Below are 24,468 nucleotides of genomic sequence, written 5' to 3' on the forward strand. Positions count from 1 at the left end.
TGTCCCTCTCGGCGACCCGTCGTTAGCGACGCTGTTGCCATAGTGACCTCCCACGAGCCTCCTCCCCTCGCGGGGCTCGGCGGCGGGGCGGCTTCGTCCCGATCTCCCGCGCAGTCAGCAGGTCGGGACGCACCCTGAGCCGCCGGCGGTGCCCCGTTGTAGGATGGAAAGCGAGGGCGACAGCTGTTCGTGGGGAGGGAGCGAAGATCCTGAGGTCGTCTGTGAAAAACGTCTGTTTAAGTCCGGATTGCCGGAGTGCCTCGTCCAAGTGGCGTGCGGACACCAGCACTGCGCCTTCCCGCTGAATCGGAACGAGCTGTGCGTCTGGAATGCAGCTGGCAGCCCCGCTGCACAGGTAACAACACCTCCCGCTGTACGCTGTAGAAAAAAACATCAAAAGGGAAGGCATGAAGAAAAAATACGGTAATGAAGCGTCAGGTTTCACTTTTATGTGTAGAAGGTGCTAGCGTTTTGAGCATCTTTGAGCTCACATATTGTGAGCTTTGTCGCTGTGATGAGAATAACTCGAGGGCTTTTGGTGGCCTGAGCCTGGCGGCTGCTGAGCCACATGCAGCCAATCGCTCGCTGCCTCCCAGGATGAGTGCGAGGATCCATAGGGCAAGAGTGAGAAAGGCTTGTGTGCTGAGATAGAGACAGCATAATGAGAAAAGGACAGAGGAAGAAAGAAGTGATGCAAAGGTAAGTGCTTCTTGCAAGCACAGTGGTGCCCAGTCACCTTCTGATCAACTCCTTTCATTGCTGTGTTATGAGGACAGGCTGAGAGAGCTGGGGCTCTTCAGCCTAGAAAAGAGAAGGCTCCAGAGGACCTTTTAGCACTTATAGCAGCCTTCCAGTACCTAAAGGAGGCCTACAGGAAAGCTGGGGAGGGACTTCTTAGAAGCGCATGTAGCGATGGGACAAGGGGAAATGGTTTTAAACTGGAAGAGGGTAGATTTAGACTAGATGTTAGGAAGAAATTCTTTACTGGAACAGGTTGCCCAGGGAGGTTGTGGATGCCCCCTCCCTGGAAGCATTCAAGGCCGGGCTGAATGTGGCTTTGAGCAACCTGGTCTAGTGGGAGGTTTCCCTGCCTATAGCAGGGGTTGGAATTAGATGACCTTAAAGGTCCATACCAATCCAAAACATTCTATGATTATATTATTCTATATCAAGTGGTATGGGAAACTCCTTTGGCCAGCTGGAGGCAGCTGCCCAGCTGTATCATCTCCCTGCTTCCTGCCTGCCCCCAACCTACTTGCTGGAAGTTGGCACACCAGAATGGCAAAATGAGAAAGCCTTAACACCACTGGCACTGTTCAGCAATGGTTGAATATTTTTGCATTATCTACATGTGGCCAGATTAGACACAAAACCCAGAACAACACCATACAAGCTGCTACAAGGAAAGTTTACTTCATCCCTGTACAGCTATATTGTAAATTATTAAGTGATTTTGGAACAATGAAAGAAAATGAGTTTGAAACAGTTATTGTTTTGTTAATTTTCAAACATTATCTATGCAATTTTACATTGTTTGTAGTTTTAATTTGAAGTGACTTATTTTTCCACATACTTCTGTCAGCCATTACGTTTGTTAGGACATCAGCACGCAATTTCTGCACTGTCTTTTGGAAGTAAAATCAATCCACTTCTCGTCTGCTCAGCTTCCTGTGAGCGTGTGATAGTGTGGAATCTTGATGAATGCACAACAAAACTGCGAGAAGGTAGAGTATTATTTACATAACATATATATTAGATATATATGCAATAGAAGGCAATCATTCACCGCCACCTGCGAGCCCAGCAGTGCCGAACCAGTGTCTCAATAATGACCACCTTAGCAAACGACCCTCCAACACCTTCTTCCACTACTACTTTTATAATAGGCTGTTATTTCTGAGTAGAACGCGTTAACCTCTCAGATTCAACGATAGTAAAAGTGACAGCGCTTTATTTCCTGGTTGCCCTCCCCCGGTGATGCCAAGCCGAAACACAGCCCGACCTCCTTACCGCACCCGATTAACACTGCTGGGCTGGCAGGGCAGGGAGCTGGCCATGGTGCTGACCCGCAGCTGGGGTTTGGGCTGGGCTCAATGGCGGCTGTTGGCAGTTTAAATGGACTGAAATGTATAGGAAGAATGAAAGAGAGCAAGTCATGGCTCACTAGTGCCCCAGTGACACTCTGTCCTAAAAATATTGTTATAGCGTTATGATTTAGAGGCTTTATGACCCATGAATATGTAGATGTGCAAATCTACATATTATTAAAAACAAACAAACAAAACACTCGTAAAGAAATGAGAATGTTTTAAATACTTTTATAATGAACATTATCATTACACTTTAATCCATGTAAGTGTAACATAGAGTTTCAGGGAATGATTCAAGGAGTGGGCATGAAAATGGACTAAAAATTCAAGGGAAACAAACATAGAAATTAATTAGAGTCACTTAGTGGAAGATCAATAGACAGATTGTGTATATTTAATATAAAGACATTTGAAAGCCAGATTCACTGCTTCTGCACCTTTCTGTCTCTGTCCACAGGCTCTTCAGCAGATGCTGTGTAGACTCTCTCTGCCCAGACTGCTCTCTGCACAGTCTTGGACAATTTTTTTCACTTTATTTTTATCAAATGTCAGGAACTTGAGTTCTTTGTGTGATTCATTTCTCCATGCTGATAAACCTTGACACATTAATCTGTTAAAGAAAGACTCTTCAGTGTCTAGAGTAAAACCTAGAAAAAGACATCTGTAGCTGTTGTGGCTGTGTTCTGGTTAGTTTGCAGCCTGTGGAATCCTAAGACTTGATAAGATGTCCAAAATCTGTACACACTCTTGAAGGCAGCATCATAAAACGTGGATCTGCAGAACCACTGCGATGAACATAATGATGTGGTGAAAAGAGGGATGAAAAATGCCTGTTCTCAAAGCCAGTCTTATCATCCTACTATGGAATGATTTGTAGTGGTGTACTCCCCGTTCAGCCTTTTCCCAGAGAAGAATCAAAACCAGGAGAAGGAAAGTGCCCCTTGCTTAGTAGCTGAGTGGCTGAAATATTCATCTGGAAGAAACATTTTTCAAACCTCTGTTCTGCTGGGTTTGAATCAGGATTTCCTGTCTCTAAAATGAACAAGGCACTACTAGGTTCTCTAGACATGCCATTCTGCTACAAAAATTCTATCCTTGACATTAGTGAAATTTGATATGCACACATACTAGTGTTGCAAAGAGTACCAGATATGGTCTAGGCAAGAAGGTAGATGGAGAAATCTTACTGGTATATAGTTCTGTGCTTTGCTTTTCAATAATCTAGTCTAATTGGAGTAGATGATTTTCCAACCCATACTATTATATATTATTAAATGGTGGGTTACTCTGTATATTTTCCTGACAAATACTGGTATTAACTGTGTTCTTAGATAGCTGCTATGTTTCTGAGAATCTTGCTGCATCAGAGTTCTAGATTTTGCTAAATCTCAATAATAATAAAATTGCTGCAGGGTTACTACCGCAAGGAATTATTATTGGAACTCTTCTGAGATTGGTTCTTTATGTAAGATTTAGTCCAGATGATCAACAAGTGGCGGTATGTGCTGGAAATCGAATCTACATGTTAAGCACAAAGGTGAGATACCATTCTTTGTAGCCATAGTGCTGTTGTTTCTTAAAGTTCATCACTTTCAATAAAATCATGATGTGGTAATGTATGCATTCATATTCTTGTTTAGAAGAAAACAAATACAATGCTCAATAGCATTATCAGTGATATGTCATAAAAATGATGACAAAGTAAAGTGTTGAAGTTAAACAATATCTCAACATTCTGAAAACATCTGAAAAATTACTCCTTCGTCACTCACTTTGAAAAAACAAATGCAACATGTAGTATTTTCTGCCAGCAGAATGATATACGGGGCTATATTTGGCTTAAGAAAAATCTTGTTGAATTGCAATTTGAACCTAAGTCTGATATTATTTTTTGCAATAATTCTTAGTTATTAAGACATTGAATTAATTGCCAGTTTTGTTTTGAAATCTGTTTTGCTTTTATTTTGACTTTCCTATTCATAGAACGAATCTATACTAGTTAAATTGAACGGCCACCTGGCTCCAGTGACTGCTGCTGAGTTTTGCACATGGGAGAAAAATATGCTTATATCAGTGTCTGAAGACAGAAGCTTCAAGGCAAGGAAATTCTTGAGCTGCATTAAAAAAAAATAATAGAATTTAGTGAATTTTTAAATTAACGTTGTCTTTTTTTTTTCCTAAAAATATTTGCTGAAAGCTAAGCAAAAGTCATCTTTGACATTACAGAGACCAAGATAGTGTTTTTAAGAATTGCTTGCAAAGTTATCGTAAAAAATAATTTTTTTTTTTTTTTAAATGACATTGAAGGTTTTTCATTGTCAAAACAGTATAGTGAAGTATTAACTTCGGTGATTTTTATTATCTGGCAAATAAACTCTGGCACTTATTGATTAAACAGAGCCTGACACGATAAAGAGGCAAACAAATAAATAAACCCTTTGGAAACGACCTTACTATATTGCATTGCTTTCAGTGGCTGCATTTCCTCGTTTTCACCACTTGATGGCCTTTAAAAGTTTGTTTTTTCCTTAAAGATCTAAGTAGGTGCCTGTCTTATTTTGTTTTTCCCTATAGGTATGGGACTATTCTACTGGACTGTTAATGTATCAGTCAGGGATATTAACAGGTAATTTTTCCTTTTTTATATACTTTTGCATAGCAAAATGTATTGATCTGAACAATAAAATAAAATCAGTGTGTAGGTGTTTAATTGATCTAGTAAAAATATTTCTAGTAAACTCTATGCTACCTTATATATATTTTCCTTTAAAGTGGTTAGCTAGTTTCAGTATATAAACTGTTTTATAAACAATTGTTGTACAGAATGTGCATTTATCTTTTGGCATTTACTGAGATGTGCAAATAGTTCTATTGTCTATGTGCTTTTTTTAAAAAAAAAGTTTTGTGTAGGAAATGAAAAGAAATACTGTAAGTGTACCATATGTAGGTTTATTATCAGGGCCTGTTGTTGAAGGCATACACTGATTCTAAAGTCAAAAGCTGCATCTTATAGAAAGATGAGAACAAAAGGAGAGGAGGACAAGCATCTGTGCAGCAAGGACACTCCTCTCCCAGAACATGCTCCAATTCTGCGTTGGTTGTTCTTGCTTATGATGCAATTAGAGCAAGTTGGAGCACACTTTGACTGGGGGAAGGAACTACATGGGAAATGGTTGTTAAGCTTTGTACTTATCTATTATTAGATGCCCCAAAGCAAAAGGAGGGCTCAAACCATATGGTAGGAAAGGAGAGGAAGAAGGGATGACTCCTCTCTGAGCCCGTGGCAGTTGCTTTGATTGAACTGGTTTGTAGTAGTAAGGCCATGAGAATAACAGTAGGTGAACAGACAATGGGGCTCTGAAAAATATTGCTGTTTAAGCCTGGGTGAAAGGGTGCAGCAAACCATGGCCTCTGCAGTGTGGATAGAAGGTTACTGAAAATCACGGCCATACCAGTTTAGGAAGGCAGGCTACAGATCTAGAAATGGAAAACCCATTGCAACAAAAAAAAGTGAATACCCTTTGCCTTAGGGTTTTGTTGTTTTGTTTTGATTTTACCTTTCTTTATAAATAGGAGCTATCAATTTTGAATAAAATCTCTGATTCATGTGTACTCTGAAACTGATTGCAACTTTTTTGGAACAGCATTTCCTTTGCTAAGTCTACTAATTGACGAAGAAAAGAGACAGATCATCACTGGATGTGCTGAAGGACAGGTAGTAGACATAAAAAGTAATCTCTATGTGACAAAATAGTCAACTATCATTAATTTATCGATCAAGAAGCTTCACAATTTGCATGCAAGTTTTAAAATGCTACAACAATTATTTTAGCAAACATAACAATATAACACCTTTATTGCAAGATGCAAACTTTTTCCTCAAAACCATCAAAGTTTTTAGAACTGCAATCCATAAGTATATGTACACTGAGATACTATAAGTATCTGTTTTAAAAGAAAAAAGATGAAAAGCAGGATTCTCATTTTTTTGGCCAAGGAATAAAACAAATAACCATAAATTGGAGAGACCATGATTTTACTGTGGTGGAATTCTAAGAAAAATATAATAAATGTACTTCAAGCACTTGATTTCTTCTTTAATGTAATGCTAGGAATATATTAATCTGATTTTTTTCTATGGCATATTGAAGCTATCTTCCTTCAGTGTAAGTGTTCAATGGGTCATGAAGAAAGTTAAACACGTAAATATAGTGATGCCTAAAAAGACAATGGTATTAATGAAATTAACTTATGTGGCTCATCAAGCAATTGTATGCAGGTAGCCGAGGATTTTTAATTGTAGGTAATAGTCTGTGAGGAGTTTTTTTTAAAAGACATAAACATGGGAATTAGACATGCTGTTCAAATTGATAATGGCTACTTCTGCTAATAATGAAAATACCTTTGAAAAGTTTGGGATATAGATGGATGTAATTTAATTTCTGGTCCCAGGTAAGATGAATAAAAATTCATTACTTACATAAACAGAGTTCAGTATTGAACCTCTAGCTCATATTTGTATAATTTCATTGCAGTTGCTTTTCTTTTGTTTTCTTTCAGCTTTGGATCTTCAGTTTAAGCAGTGATCATAATTACCGTTGTGTGGCACATACTGACTTAAAGAAAGAGCAAGAGAAATTCTATAATAAAATCTGGAAATCTGAAGAAGAATTAGGTAGCATAGTGCTTCTAGAATGCTGGTTTTGCTACATTTCAATTATTATTGACTACTGAGTGTGTGCCTTTTATGCCATGAAAGTTTAGTGTAAGTGATAGAGTTTTGAATCTCAGTCACATGGAATCTTTTACTGAAGTTGATGTGAAGCTGGGGATTGGCATACTGGGAAGAATTATGCATATACGTTTCTAATAATATCTTGGATAATGTATCTGCTTGTAAATCATTGCATGATACATGTGAGAATAAAATCAATTCCTAAAAAAATAATCCATTGTCTAGGTGGAATACCATTTCTCAGTTACCTTTGAAGCTTCTAAGAATCTTCTGTGTTACGCTGTGTTATGTTATGTTATATGTTTTGCTATGCTATGTTATTTTACGTTCATACCAGAGCCCCCATGATATATTATTTAACTGGCAGTGGTATTTTTATTGGCATAACACTGAGTACTTATAAATCAATAATGATTGCACCTCAGCAAGGTGATTCTCTGGCTCAAGACATTGCCATCTTTTGAAACTGAAAGATAGCGTGGTCTTATTTCATGCTATTTTACTGCATTACTTTTAGTTCTCTCTCCTTTCTGTTTGCCTTATTTCATTGTTTCGTTGACTGATGATATTGTTGATTGATTTTCTTTAGGTGAAAGGCAAAATGCTTCTGAGCTTTGCAAAATAAACAGCATGAAACCAGAGGGGTCAGTGGAAGCATCACTGCCTGTTCTCTTAATTGAACACTGTGACTATTCAGTATGTTTCCATAATGAAGAAAATATGTAAGTCCTTTAAAATATCAGCAGGTTCTTAGGTTATTTTCAATGCATCAATTTTAATTGAAATTTTTTCCTTTGAACTACAGATTTTAAAAATGCATTTAAAATCTTGTATGGGATGGCTTATTATTTTTGTCATATTGGAATCAAGTTAGTATTACTGTGTCTTATATAGCTTAAAAAAAAAAAAAAAAAAAAGCTTCTTTATCATACTTGTATGTTTTCTTTTTTTTTTTTTCCCCTAATAGATCCTGTGCCCAGAATAGAAGCTATTTTTGGATAGGAACCTCTACTGGCTTATTATTAATAAATTTAGCAAACTTGGAACTGGAAGCGTTTTTATGTTACAAAGGTATGATTAGAAAATGTCTGGCTACAATCTAACATGATTGCTTCATGATATAAATTGCTAACATGATATAAATAGTATAAGAACTAGTTAATACAGCAAAAAATGTTTTTTAATATTTTAATTTAGCAATTAATTTTACCGTGTTTTTCTGTCACTGATGACTTATTTCAGAACATGTGACAGTACTAGATTTTTGTAGTGGTTACTAATGAATTCTTATTCAATTTAGCAACTCATAATTCATGATGTGGCTGTAAGCTAAAAGGATATAAAATGAAAATAGTGGGTTATGATGATGTCAAAACAGCGTGAGTAAATTTTTTCCCTTTTAAATGTAAATACATCTTTTACCACTGTGTTCTTTTTGGTAAAGATTACAGTGGCCTCAGCATTCGATTTGCTAGATTGTGTTCATTAATGAAGAAAGCAGTTAATGGAAAGGTGAGTATATATTTAGCATTTATTTAATTAATGTCTACATTTCCAGTTATTTTTTATAAATATTAATTCTGCATTTTGTATACAAATTATGTACATGTACACTTTTTTATTTATTCAAAATGTGAATTACAGAGTTATTTTGCTGGAGATGATTCTTTAAGGAGTTTTCTAGTTTTAATAGTCCTCAAAATTTGAATACTATCTGAAGTACTAGAAAGCAAAAGGTGAATTGTTTTTTATGGTGTTTGTTGTGTACCTTGAATGTCAAGAATGACCACTGAGGGAGCAGAGGCACTGCCTTAGAGGAAAAAAAGGTAAAACGTTGTTACACCTTTTCAGCAGATGCTGGGATGAACTTCTTAATCTTTCCAAGAAATCTGCAAAAACTGAGTTGTGAGAAAATTTCTGTGAAAAATCAACAAAAGAGCTTTTTTAGGAAATGAAATATATACATATAATATTACATATAATCACCATAAGCGTATTTTGAAGGACTTTTTACTGCTTAATGCTGTGAGACCAAATCTGTGGATATCTTTGAGTAATTTTCATAAATAAAAAACAGTTTCATTCTCCATTATAAATACTTTTGTGTTAGAGCTTAAATTGTGAAGTACATGGAATGCTACTTTATAGTGTAATTACTGCAGGTTTTATGCTTGATCACCTCAATGTTTGAAGACATCATTGCTGTGTTGGAAGTTAACCCTGCTTTGTTGGTGACATCTCAGCAGACTGGTATTCTTAAAAGTGGAAATGAAGGGAGTCTATCAGTCATTGCCAGGTACAGAATAATTTAAAATGTTCTTATTTTTCTTCGAAATTGGATAATGCATTTGTTTTTCTGACACTTAGGTGTATCACATGGTTTTGTACAATGTTATTTTCTGAGTTGGATTAACTTTACTTGTTTTCCTGTCATGCTTTATTGCACTGAGTGGGAGAAATTACTAAATTGCAGAATGGTTGAGACCAGAAGGGACATCTGGAGGTCATCTGGGAGGTCCCTTCTAAAGCAGGGACACTCAGAGCAGGGCCCAAGTCCAGTTTGCTTTTGAGTACCTTCCCAGAGGAGACTCTGCAGCCTCTCTGAGAAACCTGTATCAGTGTTTGGCCAACTGAACAGTGAAGAAATGCTTTTTGGTAGTTAGCTGGAACTCCCTGTGTTCCGGTTTGTGAACATTACTTCTTTTCTTGTCACTGGACACCACTGGACAAAACTTTTTTTGCACTGATCCTTCAGGTATACATTGGAAAGATCCCTGCTGAGCCTTCTTTTCTCTAGGCTGAACAGTCCAAACTTTCTCAGTCTTTCCTCACAAGAGAGACACTACTGTCCCTTCACTGTCTTTGTGGCTCTTTGCCAAACTCTCCCTCTAGTAGCACAATGTCTTTCTTGTACTGGGGGACATAGACCTGAACACTAAAACAGAACAGAGGGGAAGGATCACCTCCTTTAATCTGCTGGCAGCATTTCTTGACCACATGACACCATTAGTCATTAGTCATTTTTGTTGAAAGAGTGCATTGCTGGATCACTTCCTGCATGGGGTTTGCCGGCATCCTTTTCTGGACTTGCTGATCCCCCGCATGTATTAGGGCGTGGAGTTTTTCTTCCCTATATGCAGGACTCTGCACTCTTCCCTGTTGAACTTGTTGATGCTTTTGCCAGCACTCTTCTCCAGCCTGTCAGGGTCTCTGGATGGCTGCACAACCCTCTGGTATATGATTCACTTCTCCCAGTTTTGTGGTGTCTTCTGCAGCCTTGAGGGGACACACTCTACCATCCAGATTATTAATGCAGATATTGAACAGGATTGGTCTCGGGACTGATCCCTGAAGTATTCCACTAGTTATTTGACTCCTGCTAGACTTTGTGCCACCAATCACCATCCTCTGGGCCTGGCTGTTCTTGTTGTGTGCTCCTCCAGCCCATACTTCATCAGCCTCTCTATGAGGATCTCATGTAAGACAATGGCAAAAGCCTTCAAGTCCAGGTAAACCATATGCACCACTTTCCTCATGTCTACAAGACAATCATTTCATCACAGAAGTTTATAAAGTCAGTGAAGCATTACTTCCCTGGCAAATCCATGGTGATAGTTCTCAGGGAGTGTCTGGTCCTTCATGGTCCTTGAAATGGCTTCTGTAAAGACACTGAAATTTTAAGTCACAGAAAAACCTGATGTGTATAGTGAAGTGAAGTGAAAATGTCATGTGTACATTCACACAAATTAGTAAAAATAAGTTTTGACACCTTTTCCTAATCTGATTGTGCCCATTGCATTTATCAATTTTTTGTTTTGTTTTTTTTTAACTTAGATGTCCTCTGTTGCCCAAATCTCCACTGTGTAAAAATTTAAATAAAAATAAAAAATGTCCGAGTAAAACACATGGTAAGTGTAAAACAATGTTGATATGAATTAACAGAGTCATATTTTTAAAAACAGTAGAAGATTTGAGTGTCTGGTGCCTATTCTAAGCAATATATTTCTCTTTTAAATTATATGTATTTTATTTTTATTTTATTGGACAGAATTTTATTTTTCTAGTAGTATTTCATATTGTACCCAAATATTTGTAGTGAATATGCTGATAATGTGATATTTTTCTTTTTTAAAACACAGTCTTCTGAGAAATGTGAATTTTGAAAGAGTTAAAGTATGTAGAATGCTTATATTTTTTCATATCTTTTCATAGCGTGGAATATATTTTTCTATATAATTTGACTTTTTTTTCTTATTTTTAGTTAAATATTTGATTGGTTTTGTTGTCCTGAATAATACTCTTTTGTTAATGCTTGTAAGTTTAGGAAATTTACTTTTGACTTAGGTTTCTAATATTAAAAAAAAAAAAAAAAAGAGAGAGAGAAAGGTCTGACTTTCAGTTGCTGTTGGAAAACACATAACTTCTTTGCTTAGTAGTAGTAAAACTAGGTTCAGAAAGTACCTAGAAAATATTTTTTTTCATAATCACCTTTTCTTTTGAAAAGATAGAAAGTAACTGGTAGCTGTAGACACTTAGAATAATCTATTTTGATTCTATTGTTTGTACTTGATGGATATGCTAGAGTGTCAAAGGTTATAGTTTTGGTTTTATGTGGAAATCTGAGAAAGCATCTACAGTATTTTTGCTAGAATTTGAAGCTTCTTCTGAAACCCAGCACTGTATTATTATTGCCATGTCATATTTAGATATCTTAGGTGCTCTAAGGAAATCCTATGATATCTCAGAGCAAGTGGTGTCAGGCATTCTTTAGGAAGGACCGTTTGTCATTACACCTAGAGAAGTGATAGCTGATGGGAGCTAAAGATGTGTCTATCCTCAGCATTGGTAAATGTGTCCACGAGATAACTCACAATGCACCTGAAGGTTTTCCCTTGGAATATGAACAAGATTTCTACCCCCTCCCACTCCCGCCTTTTAAATTTAATTAGGTCATTTCTGCTGATATGAAATGATTGTATTTAGTCTTGAGCTGGAAGCTGCCTTTCAGGAATGTTATTACAAGAGGAGAATGCAGCCATTATTAATGACTTCTCAAGCCACATAAAAGAACAGTCATTTATGTGCACCTGCTAGCCAGTTTGTTTCAGATCTTTAGATATGTTCCAAATGTAAGTTGTGTGTATTTTATGGCTAGTAAATATAAAATCTAAGCATAAAATAGGCAACTACAGAATACATTCACAAGTAAATGATGAAAAAAGTTCCTTAGAACAGTATTTTTATTAGTTCAAAGTTTAAAGAAGTTCCTACTTGATATTATTTGAGGAGAGATATTATGCAAAGAGAGAGTTCATTTCTTTCCTTTTCTCGGTCTTCTAAAGTAGCTGATCATAATTGTGTTTTGTATTACAAGGAGACATTAAAAATTGCCTCTGTTCTAGCTTAACTATATATCCATAAACTTGTAAAAATGTAATGTCACCTTAGGATGCTCTTCAGTGAATATTAAATTATTTTACTATAGGAGTGAAAAGCACCGTGAAAGATCAACCACTGGTTTTTCATAATAAAATTAAGTCATCAGGTTATACAGCTGCACCACAGTGAGTAGATACTTGTATTTTATCTGTTTTACTGGGATCTGATATTTTGTCATGTAATAGAGATGTATAGTCTCAGCACTGTGAAATTGGTGACCCATGAAAAATAGATATGATTTTAACAAACACAGTCCTTTTAAAAACGTTGTAAAATTTCACAGCTTCTGATCAGTGATCAATTGCTTTTGTCTTGAAATGAAAACTTCTGTATACATTTACATAGTGTCTGTTTCTAAATAATATGTCACTTAAACCCAGTTAGTTCTTTCCCTTGTTCTACTCGCATAGAGCATTCTCAGATCAACCTAGGGAGAAGTATGCCATTTATTTCCTCTCAACCATCTTTTGAGATGGGCCATGTTACAATTTTATGAGCTGTACAACCTCTCTTTATTGTTATGGTGTTATTTTTGAAGAACTTCCAGGGTTGTTGATTTTTATTTTTTATTAGGAGCTTCTAAAATCACTTGAGGAACAGTTCTCCAAAAGTTTGCTGCAGCTTTGCCTGTTTTTTGCTTGCTTTTAAAGATTTATCTTTGGGTGGAGAACTCACACTCAGATGGAATGAGTAGTGTTGTGTTAGTGTTCCCCACATGAATGGAGAATTTGTCAGTTTCTCAGAGCCGCAGGTAGATCATAGAGAAGGCACTTCATTTTTGGTGTAGATTATTCTGGACAGTATCATCCTTTTGTAGTATAATTGTTAGAACATAAGTAGAATGGTGCAAGGTATTACATGAGAAATAACCCTTACGTTGAATGCAAGTGAGTATTGGAACTGAGAAATCAAGAACCAGCTTTTATCTGTCAGCAACAGATTTTAGGTGATCTGAGTCAAAGTCTGCTTATGATTACATCTTCAGACTGCAACTGGGAGCTGTGATTTTTATGTTCTGAGAACAACCGTTAAAGACTGGGACCTCAAAATAGAATCAATCATTTTGAAATGATGAACCTGTTTTTGCTGATTTCTGAGTGTTCTGTTTGTGTTCCTAATTCTGTGAACGTAGAGATTGTGTTGTCTTTTCTCTCCAGTTTCTCTCAACCTAAAAGCCTTGGATAAGATAGGATGAGTACAATCACTGGACTACTAGTTTAAAAAAGTTCTATTAATCCCATTCCTAATTCCATGACCTAGAATTTCCTTGTTTAATCAAAGCAACTACTGAAGCATCCCTTGAGAACATGACTGAAATGGTCCCCAGCAATAGATAAAAGTTTCAGAGGAAACTGTATCTGGCTTAAGTACATCTATGAATTTTCTCCTGCATCTCTTGTATCTCGTTTGTTGCTTTGCTTGTCAGTTGAAGGAGCTTTTGGTTGTGATGATGTGTGCAATCATTGCGATGATGTGTGGGATAGATGAAAACCTTTCATTTATCCCACCACACAGAGTTCACTGTGGAATATCCTAAATTACTTTTGAATGTGGTGTCAGACTTCTCCCTTAATCAAAAAAATCTTGCCTGTGTTTTCCTGAAGTTTCAGACATGTGAAGATAAACTGTTGAAACAGTGTTAAAATGTACTGCAAGATGGAGTGTCTTTCACACTTCAGAGCGATCTGAATACAGCTCAAGCTCTTCCAGGTTTTGCTAAGAAATGTCTCAATTTTTGATATATGTTGTGCCACTGCTACTGAAAGATTTAGAGCTGTGTTTGCTAAGCATATCTTCCAGAGAGTCTAGAGTTCATTCTTTTTCAGGGAATGTAGCTGAGAAACCTATAATAATTCTGCTCAGATATAGTAAAGACCGTCTTTGTTCCACTTGCTTTGTGTTTATGGTAATGATTTTTTCCTGTAAATTGGTACTGCTATATGAAGGAATTGTGCTGCATGTGTTGGCTTTGTGTTTTGCTAACTCAAAACTTACTCTCCCATTTTGGTTGTTCCAATTTTCTTTCAAGATCTTTATTGGGCATTCTGTCTTTTTTTTGAAGCTCCTCTTGTTTATTCAATCTGTAGAAAGAAATACCTGAATACTTCATCTGAATGGATTTTGGCCTTCAGAGTGCACTGTCCAATAAATAAAGCATGGAAAGCAAAACTTTAGCTGTAAACTGGAATATTATAGATCAGTACAAAGTTATCTTTTTATTATTCAGCGTGTACATTGTCTTACTTACAGACAGTAGGAGTATACATAAACAGTAAGAAGTAACTAGAATTGTTTTTTGTTTGTCAGAAAAATCACCACAAGAAAACCCTGCTTCTCTCATGAAACAATGAATGTTTCATATAATAGAGTCTCTGCTCTTTCTTGTAGAATGACCATGTTTTCTCCAAATACTAAACTGAAGAAAAATAATGTATCAAAGCGCAAGACCAGCTTTAAAGGGTAGGTAACGTAGCAAGTGCTTTAGAGGAGGAACAAATTTAAATGAATTCTATCATAAATATGTTTTGTAATTGCTTCTCTCATAACTTTAGTTAGAAGTAAAACACATTGTAAATTTGCTGTAAAATGACTGTAGCAAGTGATTTAGATCTTCACCTGCAATTCTAATAAGAAAAATAGCTGGATGTGACAAAGTGAGTTTTCATGATTTCATATCATGTGCCTTTACTTATAAAGTTGTGTTGTCTTGAGCCTAATCAAGCTCAGTGAAATTGAGTTAAATAGAGTATATGTGAACAGGTTGCCCAGAGAGGTTGTGGAGATACAGAGATATTCAAGACCCGTCTGCATGCCTACCTGTGCAGTCTTTTGTAGGGCACCTGCTTTAGCGGGGGGGTTGGACTCAATCTTTTGAGATCTCTTGTAAAATGCTATGTTAATTCTTTATTTCATACATTCATAATAGTTGCTGATGTAATTTAAGTATGATAATTTTTAATTTATTCTGATGCCTATTTTGGATTTAGCATAAATTCTCCAGGAAATATACACATAAAAATATTTAGAATAACTCCGCAAGTGATATTTATTTCATTATTGAAATGGCAATAAACTAGGTTTGACATTTCAATATTTTTCCTCTCTTTCTGCTTTTGCTTTTTTATTTTTTTATTTTTTATTTTTCTGAAGTAAAAATAAAGAATATCCACTGGAAAGTTCTCCTCCAATCAACCATGAGGCAGAAATATCCGTTAGTTTTCAACCAACTAGAATTTGTTGCGTTCAGTATTCTGGTATGTACAGTTTCATTAAATGTACTGTTGTGACCTTGTGGAGACAGAACAACAAAATTTGTGTAGTGTTCTTTATAAAAGCTGTGGTTTTCCTAGGTAAATTCCTAGAAAAATCCAGCATCTGCTGCCTGGTCTTCATTTTTTAACTTGCAAAACCATGCAAGCTGTTAATATGTGTCATTAGAAGGATTCTAATTCTCCTTTGATTTTCTATCTTGTTTGCTTTTGGTCCCATTCTATCACTTTTCCATCACAACTTCAAAATTAGTGGTCTAATATTTCGAAGGTTATCTTCTGAGTCATTTACTTGGTCATTAAGGCATGTTAGAAGCTGAAGCTCTGTTTTGAAAGAATCAGAATACTCCTTTAAAAAAAAAATAAATTTGAAGATCATTCAGTATTTATATATCTATTAAACCTATAAAAAAGAATTCTTGAATATAATCCAAAGAAGGAAATATTTTTAAAAGGCTTTGGAGAAGCAAGTCTTGTCCATAGCTTTTGTCATTTCCAATCCAGGTAATATTACACAGGAACTGTTTCCTAGGTCAGCAATCAAGTGTATTGCTGAGTATATAATTATGTCAATGCATGTGCTGCAAACTACAGGATATACAATGTATTTAAAAATATGTATTTTTACAAGTATTTTGGGTACTAGAACAACTTTCATCTTCAAGAAATGAAAGTAAGCTAAATGCAGTCTGTAACTTTCTAAAGCGTACTTCAACCCTAAGTGTTCCCTAGAGAGCTGTAAGAAATTATTTTTATGGCCCATAAGGGAGATCAGTTGTGGAGAGTTTGTTTCTTGCAATGGTTTGTGAGCATCAAATTTACCAGTCAGCTCTCACTGAAGATGAAGATACATACTGTCAAAACCTTAGAAAAAACAGGGAGACTTCTGCAGAAGAGCACTGCCCTACAGCTTAAAGACTATGGGGCATGCATTTCTTTGAATATTTTGTTCAGAATTAGATATCTTATTTTTGAGAGGAAAATATTTTAGATCATTATTTATTGTGTTTTATTACTGGAGATAAAACCAGCTGAAATATTTCTGGTGAGGCAAAATCAAAACGTATCACTTTGTCAATTTAGTATGCTGGTGTATTTAATAATTAGCAAGATAGGAGAAGATTCTGGAATGCTTTTTTTTAGCATATTTGTCTCCTCCATTTTGCATCTGATTTTTTAAAATTAGCTTTTATTAACTGGGTCTCAGAGATCATAAATATGGATCTCTTATCCATTTCTATTTTCATTATTTGTTTGGAAAAAAATGTAATGTGAAATTCTGAAAGAGCAAGGTGGATGGTTCTTACTCAGTGCAGAGCAGCAGATTGGTGAATCAATGGTCAAGCATGATGCATTTCATCACTCTTTCCACATGTGCCCAGGAGACAGGAAAAAGTTTGGAATAAGATACTACTTTTAAAAAATTTATTTCACAGTGAAACCAGTGGTGTCCATTGATTTGAATTATGCAATTCTGCTTTCTCCTTCATTCCACTTCCTTTTTTCTTTCTTTTCTTTCTTTCTTTCTTTTTTTTTTTTTTTTTGGTTTGTTGTTTTTCCCCCATTGGTTCAGTTTGGTGCTTTAATTATTTTAATAGAAACACTAGGGGAGTCTAACCTGGCACTGTGTGGTCCCTGCTGATCAATAATATAAATGAACCATTCAACTGTGCTTGAATATCTTTGGGGATTATTTTATGAAGTTGACAAGAGATCTGTAACTTTTAAGGACTAATCCAGGATGACTGTTATGTGCTGATATATATGAGAAAGAGATATAACTTTTAAGATGACAATATGAAAAATGAGTTTAAGTCAGAAAACATTTATATTACTGCTAAAAATTTATATCTTAAAATTTGTAGCGCTCTTATGTAAAACAAATTTCTGCCATGTGATGAGTAAGTTTTGTGAGGATACGTCAGGAACAGAAGAAACGGTGTATAAACTCATACTAAATTTTGCAGTATGAGTTTGTGATGTTCATGCAAAAAAATTGTTAGATGTGAAACGAATACTTAATGTTTGTTTTGTTGTAGTGGCATGTGTAATTTTTCTGAATAAAAGGATAGCACGTTATTTCCTTTTTTGTTTTCAAACATAAATCATCAGAATCTTTTTACAGGGGATGGAAATTACCTGGCCTGTGGGCTGGCTAACCAGACTGTACTGATATTCAACCCTGATCTGACCAATACACATCATGTTTTTACAGGTAAATTTGTGAATTACATTAGCAAAGAGTAGTATATAATTGAGTTTAACATAAAGTGCCATGTTAATAAACAGATTTACATCACCCTCAAAAGAACAGGAGTGAGAAATGCTTCTGATTCAGGAAATAGAAGTTAATGGCCTGATGAGTTAAGTTTGTTTGGTAATTTAAAACTTGTTATTTATTTATTTTAATCAAGAAATGGAAACAAAAACTTTTTTTTTTTTTAAATATAGCAGCATTAACACCTGTATTTTGCTGATTATTGAAGATGTTTTTATGCAGAGAAGAGGGGATAACAACAACTTTTCTTTAAGCCTACTATTTTCAGCTTTGTTCCCCAAAACTCTCAATTAACGTAGCTGTGCATTCCAATCAGTGTTGACTCCTCAGGTGTCTGTGTTCTGTTATGAAGTACAAGTGATGTTGATCAGCTTTAGAAGGGTTACATCCAGCTTGTGCCCTTTTGAAGAACTCTTCTTACAAAACCAGCTGGTGGTGGTTTGATTCCATGTCTGTAGTTGCTGCATTTGAGCATTTTCTCGTTTGCTGTAGCCTGGAGTTTTGCTATGCTGCTATCACTGCTGTGTTTTCCATTGTATTACAGCTGGCCTAAATCTGTTAGCGTTCCTCTAATTTGGAATTAAAATATTTGATATGGAACTATAGCTGACTGAAAAGAAAATGTGCACTAGAGGGCAGCATGAGCACTTTGTTTTAATTTTGTATGAAGTAAATTAGACTTCATCTGGACAAATTAGGAACGTAATATGGACTGAAGTTTGTTAATTTTAACATATTTTCTTATTTTCTGATCAGCATCAATATAAATTTGGACACAATTAATAATTTTAGCTTCTGATGACATTTCTGCCTTTTGAAGTTCATTCTTCATAGTTTTCTAATCTTGTTTATCTCAGTTTGATACCAGAGTGGGAAACTGATTCTTGTAGAGGCTTTTTGCAATTGAGGGGAGATTATAATTCTTAAAGTTATCACTCGTAAAGAGATTGTTAATTATTTTTTTTTTGACTAATGAAGTAGTTCTATGGAAGCTGCTGCAGTGGCATTTCCATTGTCTTTTTACAGAAACAGCTCAGAAATAAAAACCTAAAAAATGAAATGAAGTACTGCAACATTTGACAAGTCTTAAGTCAATTTAACTTACCACATAATGCTTGGACACTTTTCTTTTGATTAATACTGTGATTTTTTTAATTTTTTTTTTTTTCAAGTTGAATTTCAGCGATGTTTCTTGAAAATACTGCTCCACTGAATTTAGGAAATTATGCTATCTTTGTTTGTGGATAAGTTAGCTTAGTGATTCTTTTGTAACTGCTGTTTTGTGTTTTATGAGACTGAACTTTGAAGTTAGAGCTCACCAATTACATTATTTTCCTTTAAAGTCTTTAGTACTTTGCAGCTTTGAAAAATCAGCTTTTAAGCATTGAAAGTTAAGCATTCAAAATTAAAGGCCATCAGGAGTTGAATCAGGCTTCAAATGAACCTAATTTCCCAAGTAACTTTTTCAAGATTCGGGTTTTTTCTTCGATCTGAGCCTTTCTGCAGCAGTTAGATTTGTTGCAGACCCATGACCAAAAAAACAAAAAGAAACAAAAAAACAAGTCAGGCTTTAAAAGGTACAGGCTTCTGCCTTTGGTTTTGCTGGATTTCCACATTTCTGTTGTTAAGACTTTGCATAGTAAAAGATATCTGGGATGAAGCAATCATGGCAGCTTATCAGTCAGAGGAAAATAATACATGATTATTAACAGGATCAATGTGGGCTAGATGACATCTTTTAAGCCTCCCCATGAGTCAAACACTGACTAGAAGATAAGTGCAAAGTGCTGTGTTATATGATGATCTTGTTTGCCATTTGGGCATTGTAGCAGATCATAGAACTCTGGGCCTTAATAATCTCGGTTGCATTTTGAAATATATGGTTACCATGTTGTTGGCAGAGTGAAGAAAAGAACCATTTTACTGTGTTCAGTTTTGGACACAGTATAGAAAGGATGTTGAGATGCTGAAGCAGGTCCAAAGAAGGGGCAACAAGGCTTGTGAAGGGCTTGGAGAATATGCCCTATAAGGAGAGACTGAAGGAATTGGGGCTGTTCAGTCTGGGGAAAAGGAGGCTGAGGGGAGACCTTGTTGCTCTCTTCAAATACCTTAGAGGTGATTGCAGTGAGAGCAGGGTTTCTCTCTTCTCACAGATGATAGGATGAGGGCCTCAAGTTGCACCAGGAGAGGTTTAGGTTGGATATCAGGAAACCTTCTTTACAGAAAGGGTTGTTAAGCACTGGAATAGGCTCCCTAAGGGGGGTAGTTGGGTCACCATCGCTGGATGTGCTTAAGAAAGCTTAGCTAGCTTTTATCTTTTAAACTATTCATTTCTTCTAAAAATAAATTTTATTTACATTTTTTTATAATGTTTCCTTTTGAGTCCCTCTTATACTAATGGAATCAACATCATACAGATATATATGCGATTTCAGGTAGAATAGATTGATATTTCCGCAACCTTATTTAATTTCATATACTTTCATTATTAATCAGGGACATTTTCCCATGGATTTTGGTGGGGGGGGAAAGAAATCAATGAGTGGTTTACTGTTACCAGTTTAAATCCAACCATTTGAAGCCTATATTTAAGTGTATTTTAATGTTACGTATAACTGTATTAAAACAGTATGATTAACTAACACATAAGGAAATGTGTTAGTGTAAACAGGGTTTATGATATTTCCATTATTATTTTTATTAGGTCATGATGGTGCAGTTAACTCTGTTGGCTGGAGTCATGACAAGAAGTGGATAGTTTCTACATCAGACGATAGAACTGTAAGGGTCTGGTCAGTCTGCAAGAATGAACCTGCCCTAATTCTGGTAATTAGAAACTCCTGTTAGATTAGTTCACTGAAGATGCTACTTTGCACTTTGATCTAACTTTATTTTAATGGTTCTGTAGGAGGAACATATGGACTGATTTCTAGAGTTAGACTGGTAATCATTCAAGCTGATACTATGGTCTAGGTAGTCTTTGCTGCCTTCAAATTAGGTTTTTGTCATGATGATCAGGAAAAAGATCCAGAATCCAACTCTAGTGGATGTGTCAGGAAGTTTTGATTTTAACATCTGCTATATATTTTCTATTTGCATTGGCTCAGCTCTGTTTGTCTTCCTATAGTTACTCCACAATTCATGTGGAAGTTTAGACTCAATTGCATTGGATTCAGTTGACTACAGATACTCTTAACTTTACTGCCATTTAATTCAAACAAAATGAAAACTTCAGAAATAGGAAGGGCAACTATGTAGTAGGTTAACCTTTTGGGTTATGGTTAGTTTAACAGGGAAATTGTGCTTTAGCACTAGCTATCTCAGACAAAAGATGTTTAGTGTCTTTGAATCCATTCTTAATAACGTATCTTGCATTTCAGGGAAAAGAGATGTTCCACAGGGCTGTAGGTTTTGCACAATTTTATTTTATGGATACATTTATATTGCTGTGCTGTGGAGCTGAATTTCATCTATTAAGTTTCCATCTAGATGCAACAAAGGATGACCTAAGACGGTGAGTTAAATCCTCATCAGCAGAGCAGTGAAAATTCGTGAAACTCCTTTTACTGTTTGAGCTGAGATTTTCTTGGGGGGATAAGGTGGGATGGAGGTCTGTCTTAGGGATGATATTTAGATGAAAGCGTTGAACAAGCTAATTGACAGAACAAAGAAATTTTTGTGCAGTGGGGGAGAAGGGGGAAGGGATTATCAATAATTCTTATGCTGCATGCTTTATTGGGTGCAGATACTTTTTTACCAGTACTTTTAATAATCTGGGACTTTCCGTACTTTACTTTCTACTTGTTTACATCAGTATCTTAAGTTATGATTGAGTAGCTTCTGCAATTCCTCTTCTTGGGAATATTTTTAATTGCATTTTCTTTCAGAGGCTTTAACAAGCTGCAAATGTTTTCTTCATTTTCTGTGAAATGGAAGCAGATTACTTTCATCTTTAATGACTTTCAATCTATTATATTGTGTGTAATTAATTTTCTTATTAATCTGTTTTTCCAATTCATTAGTAGCATCCTTCATGACTTTTTTACTAACTGCTCTACTGATCATTAACTTGCTCTTCTTTTCTGACATGGAATCATGTTTTTCTATTTAATCTGCCTGTTATACCTTTTTTGGATGTTTGTTCACAGTTGCAGCTAAATTGTCCTTGTGTCTTTTTACCAAGTTTTCTGTTCTTCACTTGCTCTTGCTGGTTTTCAGCAGTATGTTTGTCTAAGATATTTTATTACATCCAAATATATATGTACTTATATATGTATGCATGTTTTTAAATACAGTAGTATTTAAAAAAAAAAAATCTCTTCAAGGTTGGTTTCTCATTATTACCACTATATATTTGTTTAGAAGAATGGTGAAGTGAATTAAGATAACATTACTGAAGTCTATTAGTTGATACTGTAAATAGTGTGTTGTTAAGTAGTATTGAGCCTCATTCATAGGTAGGGAAGACTGGCCAGTTTCCTTGGATGTTTAGCCATAGTTCATATTTAAATACTTATTTGAATAGGAATATTTTCCTGGATGGAGGATGTTGATCTTCACTGAAATTTTCAATAGTCCTAAAAAAAAAAAAAAAAAAAAAGAGGGGAGAAAGGCCAAATTACATCGGTACTTTAAAACACATTTTGAAAGCAGATTTTCCTTCATATTTGAAAAAATAACTAATAGATTGTGATCTGATTTCAGTTTGTAACTTTCTCCAAATGTTTACTTAATTGTGGATTTCAGTGGTATATCTGTTTTTACTGTTAATGCAGAAGTACTTGTGACCCTTTAACTTCCATTTCTTGTCAAAATCCTTAATGGAGGATGTGCTCTGGCCTTTAGTTATATGATCTTAGTCATATATTGTAATAGGAAAGCATATAGACAAATACAGCACATAGACTGGAAAATTAAATTCAAAAGAATACAGTTTCCTGCTTTCATTTTATTGTATATATGTTACATTAGAAAGATAAAACTAATGGGGGATGAGGGGGAAGGGAATTTGGAAGGCAAATTATGAAATAAATTGAAGGTGGGAGTCAGAAAAGATTATTTCAGCTCCCAGTTTTGCTGCAAATCTATTCAGAATAAGCTAGTAAACTCAGAAAACGGGCAAATCGCCTGTGCCATTCCTAGCTTTTAACATCTATACAGACAATATTGGGGGAACTTAAAAAAAAAAAAAAAAAAAAAAGGACAGAAAATAATACACTGTTTTTTGTACCCTGTTTTTTGTACCCTTCCCTCTTCTGGTTGTTTTTTGCTTTTAAGATTTAGCTTAAAATGTTTTTTACTTCTGTTTTCTGGTCTTATGCCACCCAGAAGAATGTATCCAGTAACAGTAAGAAATTTCAGAAATTTCATAGTCTCAGATGGATGTGAACTATCTTTAATCTAGCTAGTTCAGATGCTAGAGGTATTATGGAACATGTTGTAGTTGTAGAACCCACCTAAGCAATTTTGGAAGGAATTAAACACTGACCTTTCATCGTGTACCATGTTTCTACAATTGCTTTGTTAGAAGAATGTAATATCCTTGTTTAAAGCTGTTAATGTGTGTGGAGTTGTGCTTATACCAGCATTTTTGTTACTGCCATGCTTTCAGTATTCCTTGATGGATTAACACAAACTCAAAAATATGCAATTAGGCTCTCCAGGATATTAGTGTAATGCCAGAAGACCGAACATATAATTGTAGACATTACAACAAATCCACAAACCAGTCTGACTTGATTATATGCGTCGATTAACCTCCAGTACCATTTTTTTTTAAATTTGCTTTGACATTTTCTTGTGGCTTCCCTCCAGTTCATTTCCCAGCATTTCTTTTATGAAAGATTGTGTCATTTCTTTTGTTTCTCACAACTTTTAATTTTGCATTCTGAGTCAAGTTTGGAAGAATGCTTGAATGGGGCTGATTCAAGGAGAAGCTGGATCTAACCCCCCAGAGCATGCTTTATATCCTTAATTAGAAGAGCGTGATTATACCATCTGGCTAACCAATGGATTGTTACCCCATTTTGGATGGGAGACAATACAATGACAAATCTTATTGATGTTTCTCTGCAGAATTTTAAAAACTATTTGTTAGTATTAATTGGCTAAGCATTACAACTTATTACAACTTATTTAAATGGTTAAATGCTGGTTGAGTTTCAGAACTGTAATTGAAAAGTAGAAATAAGAAAGTGTTCTTTATAAATGTCACAGAGGATATTTATTGCAGTTCTGGGAATAGAATACAAATTTCTTGATTTCTACATCTGATTAATCTCAAAATGTTTCACAACCTAAACAAATTTCTTTGCGTTCTTCAAAATTTCTAACCAGTGAATTTCCACCGTTGTCAGCAGTTGTGCTTGCTGATGTGAAGTGTAGTTGTTTTGTGTTTAATTTTTTGAAAGCTTTTAATTATCTTTGCTTTGTATATGAATTTAAGCAAAACGAAATCTAATCTTGTTTTATATTTAGTTTCATGTGTTGTTTTAAAGACTAGAAGGAGCCATTTGAAAGGAGTTTAAAGTGAATAAAATTGCATTTAAGTAACAGAAGCATTGCTTTTTAAAGCCATTATGTGATATAATGATGAAATGTGAAGTATTCCTCTGTTTTTTTAAATAAACAAGCTATGCTCTTCTGAAAACAAAATGT

At 35.4% G+C, this 24,468-nt stretch overlaps 1 protein-coding gene across 4 annotated transcripts in view; it reads left to right on the forward strand.

The window, feature by feature from the left end:
• Positions 1–19: 19 nt before the first annotated feature.
• WDR27 (WD repeat domain 27) overlaps positions 20–24,468 on the forward strand; it is a 100,327-nt gene continuing 75,878 nt past the window's right edge. For 2 of the 4 annotated variants that reach the window (XR_016464251.1, XM_090135464.1), the window contains exons 1-18: positions 21–355; positions 1,583–1,724; positions 3,503–3,627; positions 4,074–4,187; positions 4,665–4,716; positions 5,735–5,805; positions 6,651–6,765; positions 7,415–7,547; positions 7,793–7,896; positions 8,270–8,337; positions 8,988–9,121; positions 10,660–10,733; positions 12,311–12,389; positions 14,653–14,724; positions 15,415–15,518; positions 17,659–17,748; positions 20,516–20,637; positions 21,192–21,325. Coding sequence is in view for 3 of the 4 variants with exons in the window: in XM_090135464.1 (XP_089991590.1) it covers positions 164–355; positions 1,583–1,724; positions 3,503–3,627; positions 4,074–4,187; positions 4,665–4,716; positions 5,735–5,805; positions 6,651–6,765; positions 7,415–7,547; positions 7,793–7,896; positions 8,270–8,337; positions 8,988–9,121; positions 10,660–10,733; positions 12,311–12,389; positions 14,653–14,724; positions 15,415–15,518; positions 17,659–17,748; positions 20,516–20,637; positions 21,192–21,325 (1,925 nt within the window). In the remaining variant the exon portion in view is untranslated. Of the gene's footprint in view, positions 356–1,582; positions 1,725–3,502; positions 3,628–4,073; positions 4,188–4,664; positions 4,717–5,734; positions 5,806–6,650; positions 6,766–7,414; positions 7,548–7,792; positions 7,897–8,269; positions 8,338–8,987; positions 9,122–10,659; positions 10,734–12,310; positions 12,390–14,652; positions 14,725–15,414; positions 15,519–17,658; positions 17,749–20,515; positions 20,638–21,191; positions 21,326–24,468 lie in introns of all 4 variants that reach the window. The other 2 variants (XM_090135465.1, XM_031613335.2) reach the window with 2 other exon arrangements.

Source organism: Phasianus colchicus, chromosome 2 (genome assembly GCF_987193195.1).
Source record: "Phasianus colchicus chromosome 2, bPhaCol1.hap1.1, whole genome shotgun sequence".
NCBI lineage: Eukaryota > Metazoa > Chordata > Aves > Galliformes > Phasianidae > Phasianus > Phasianus colchicus.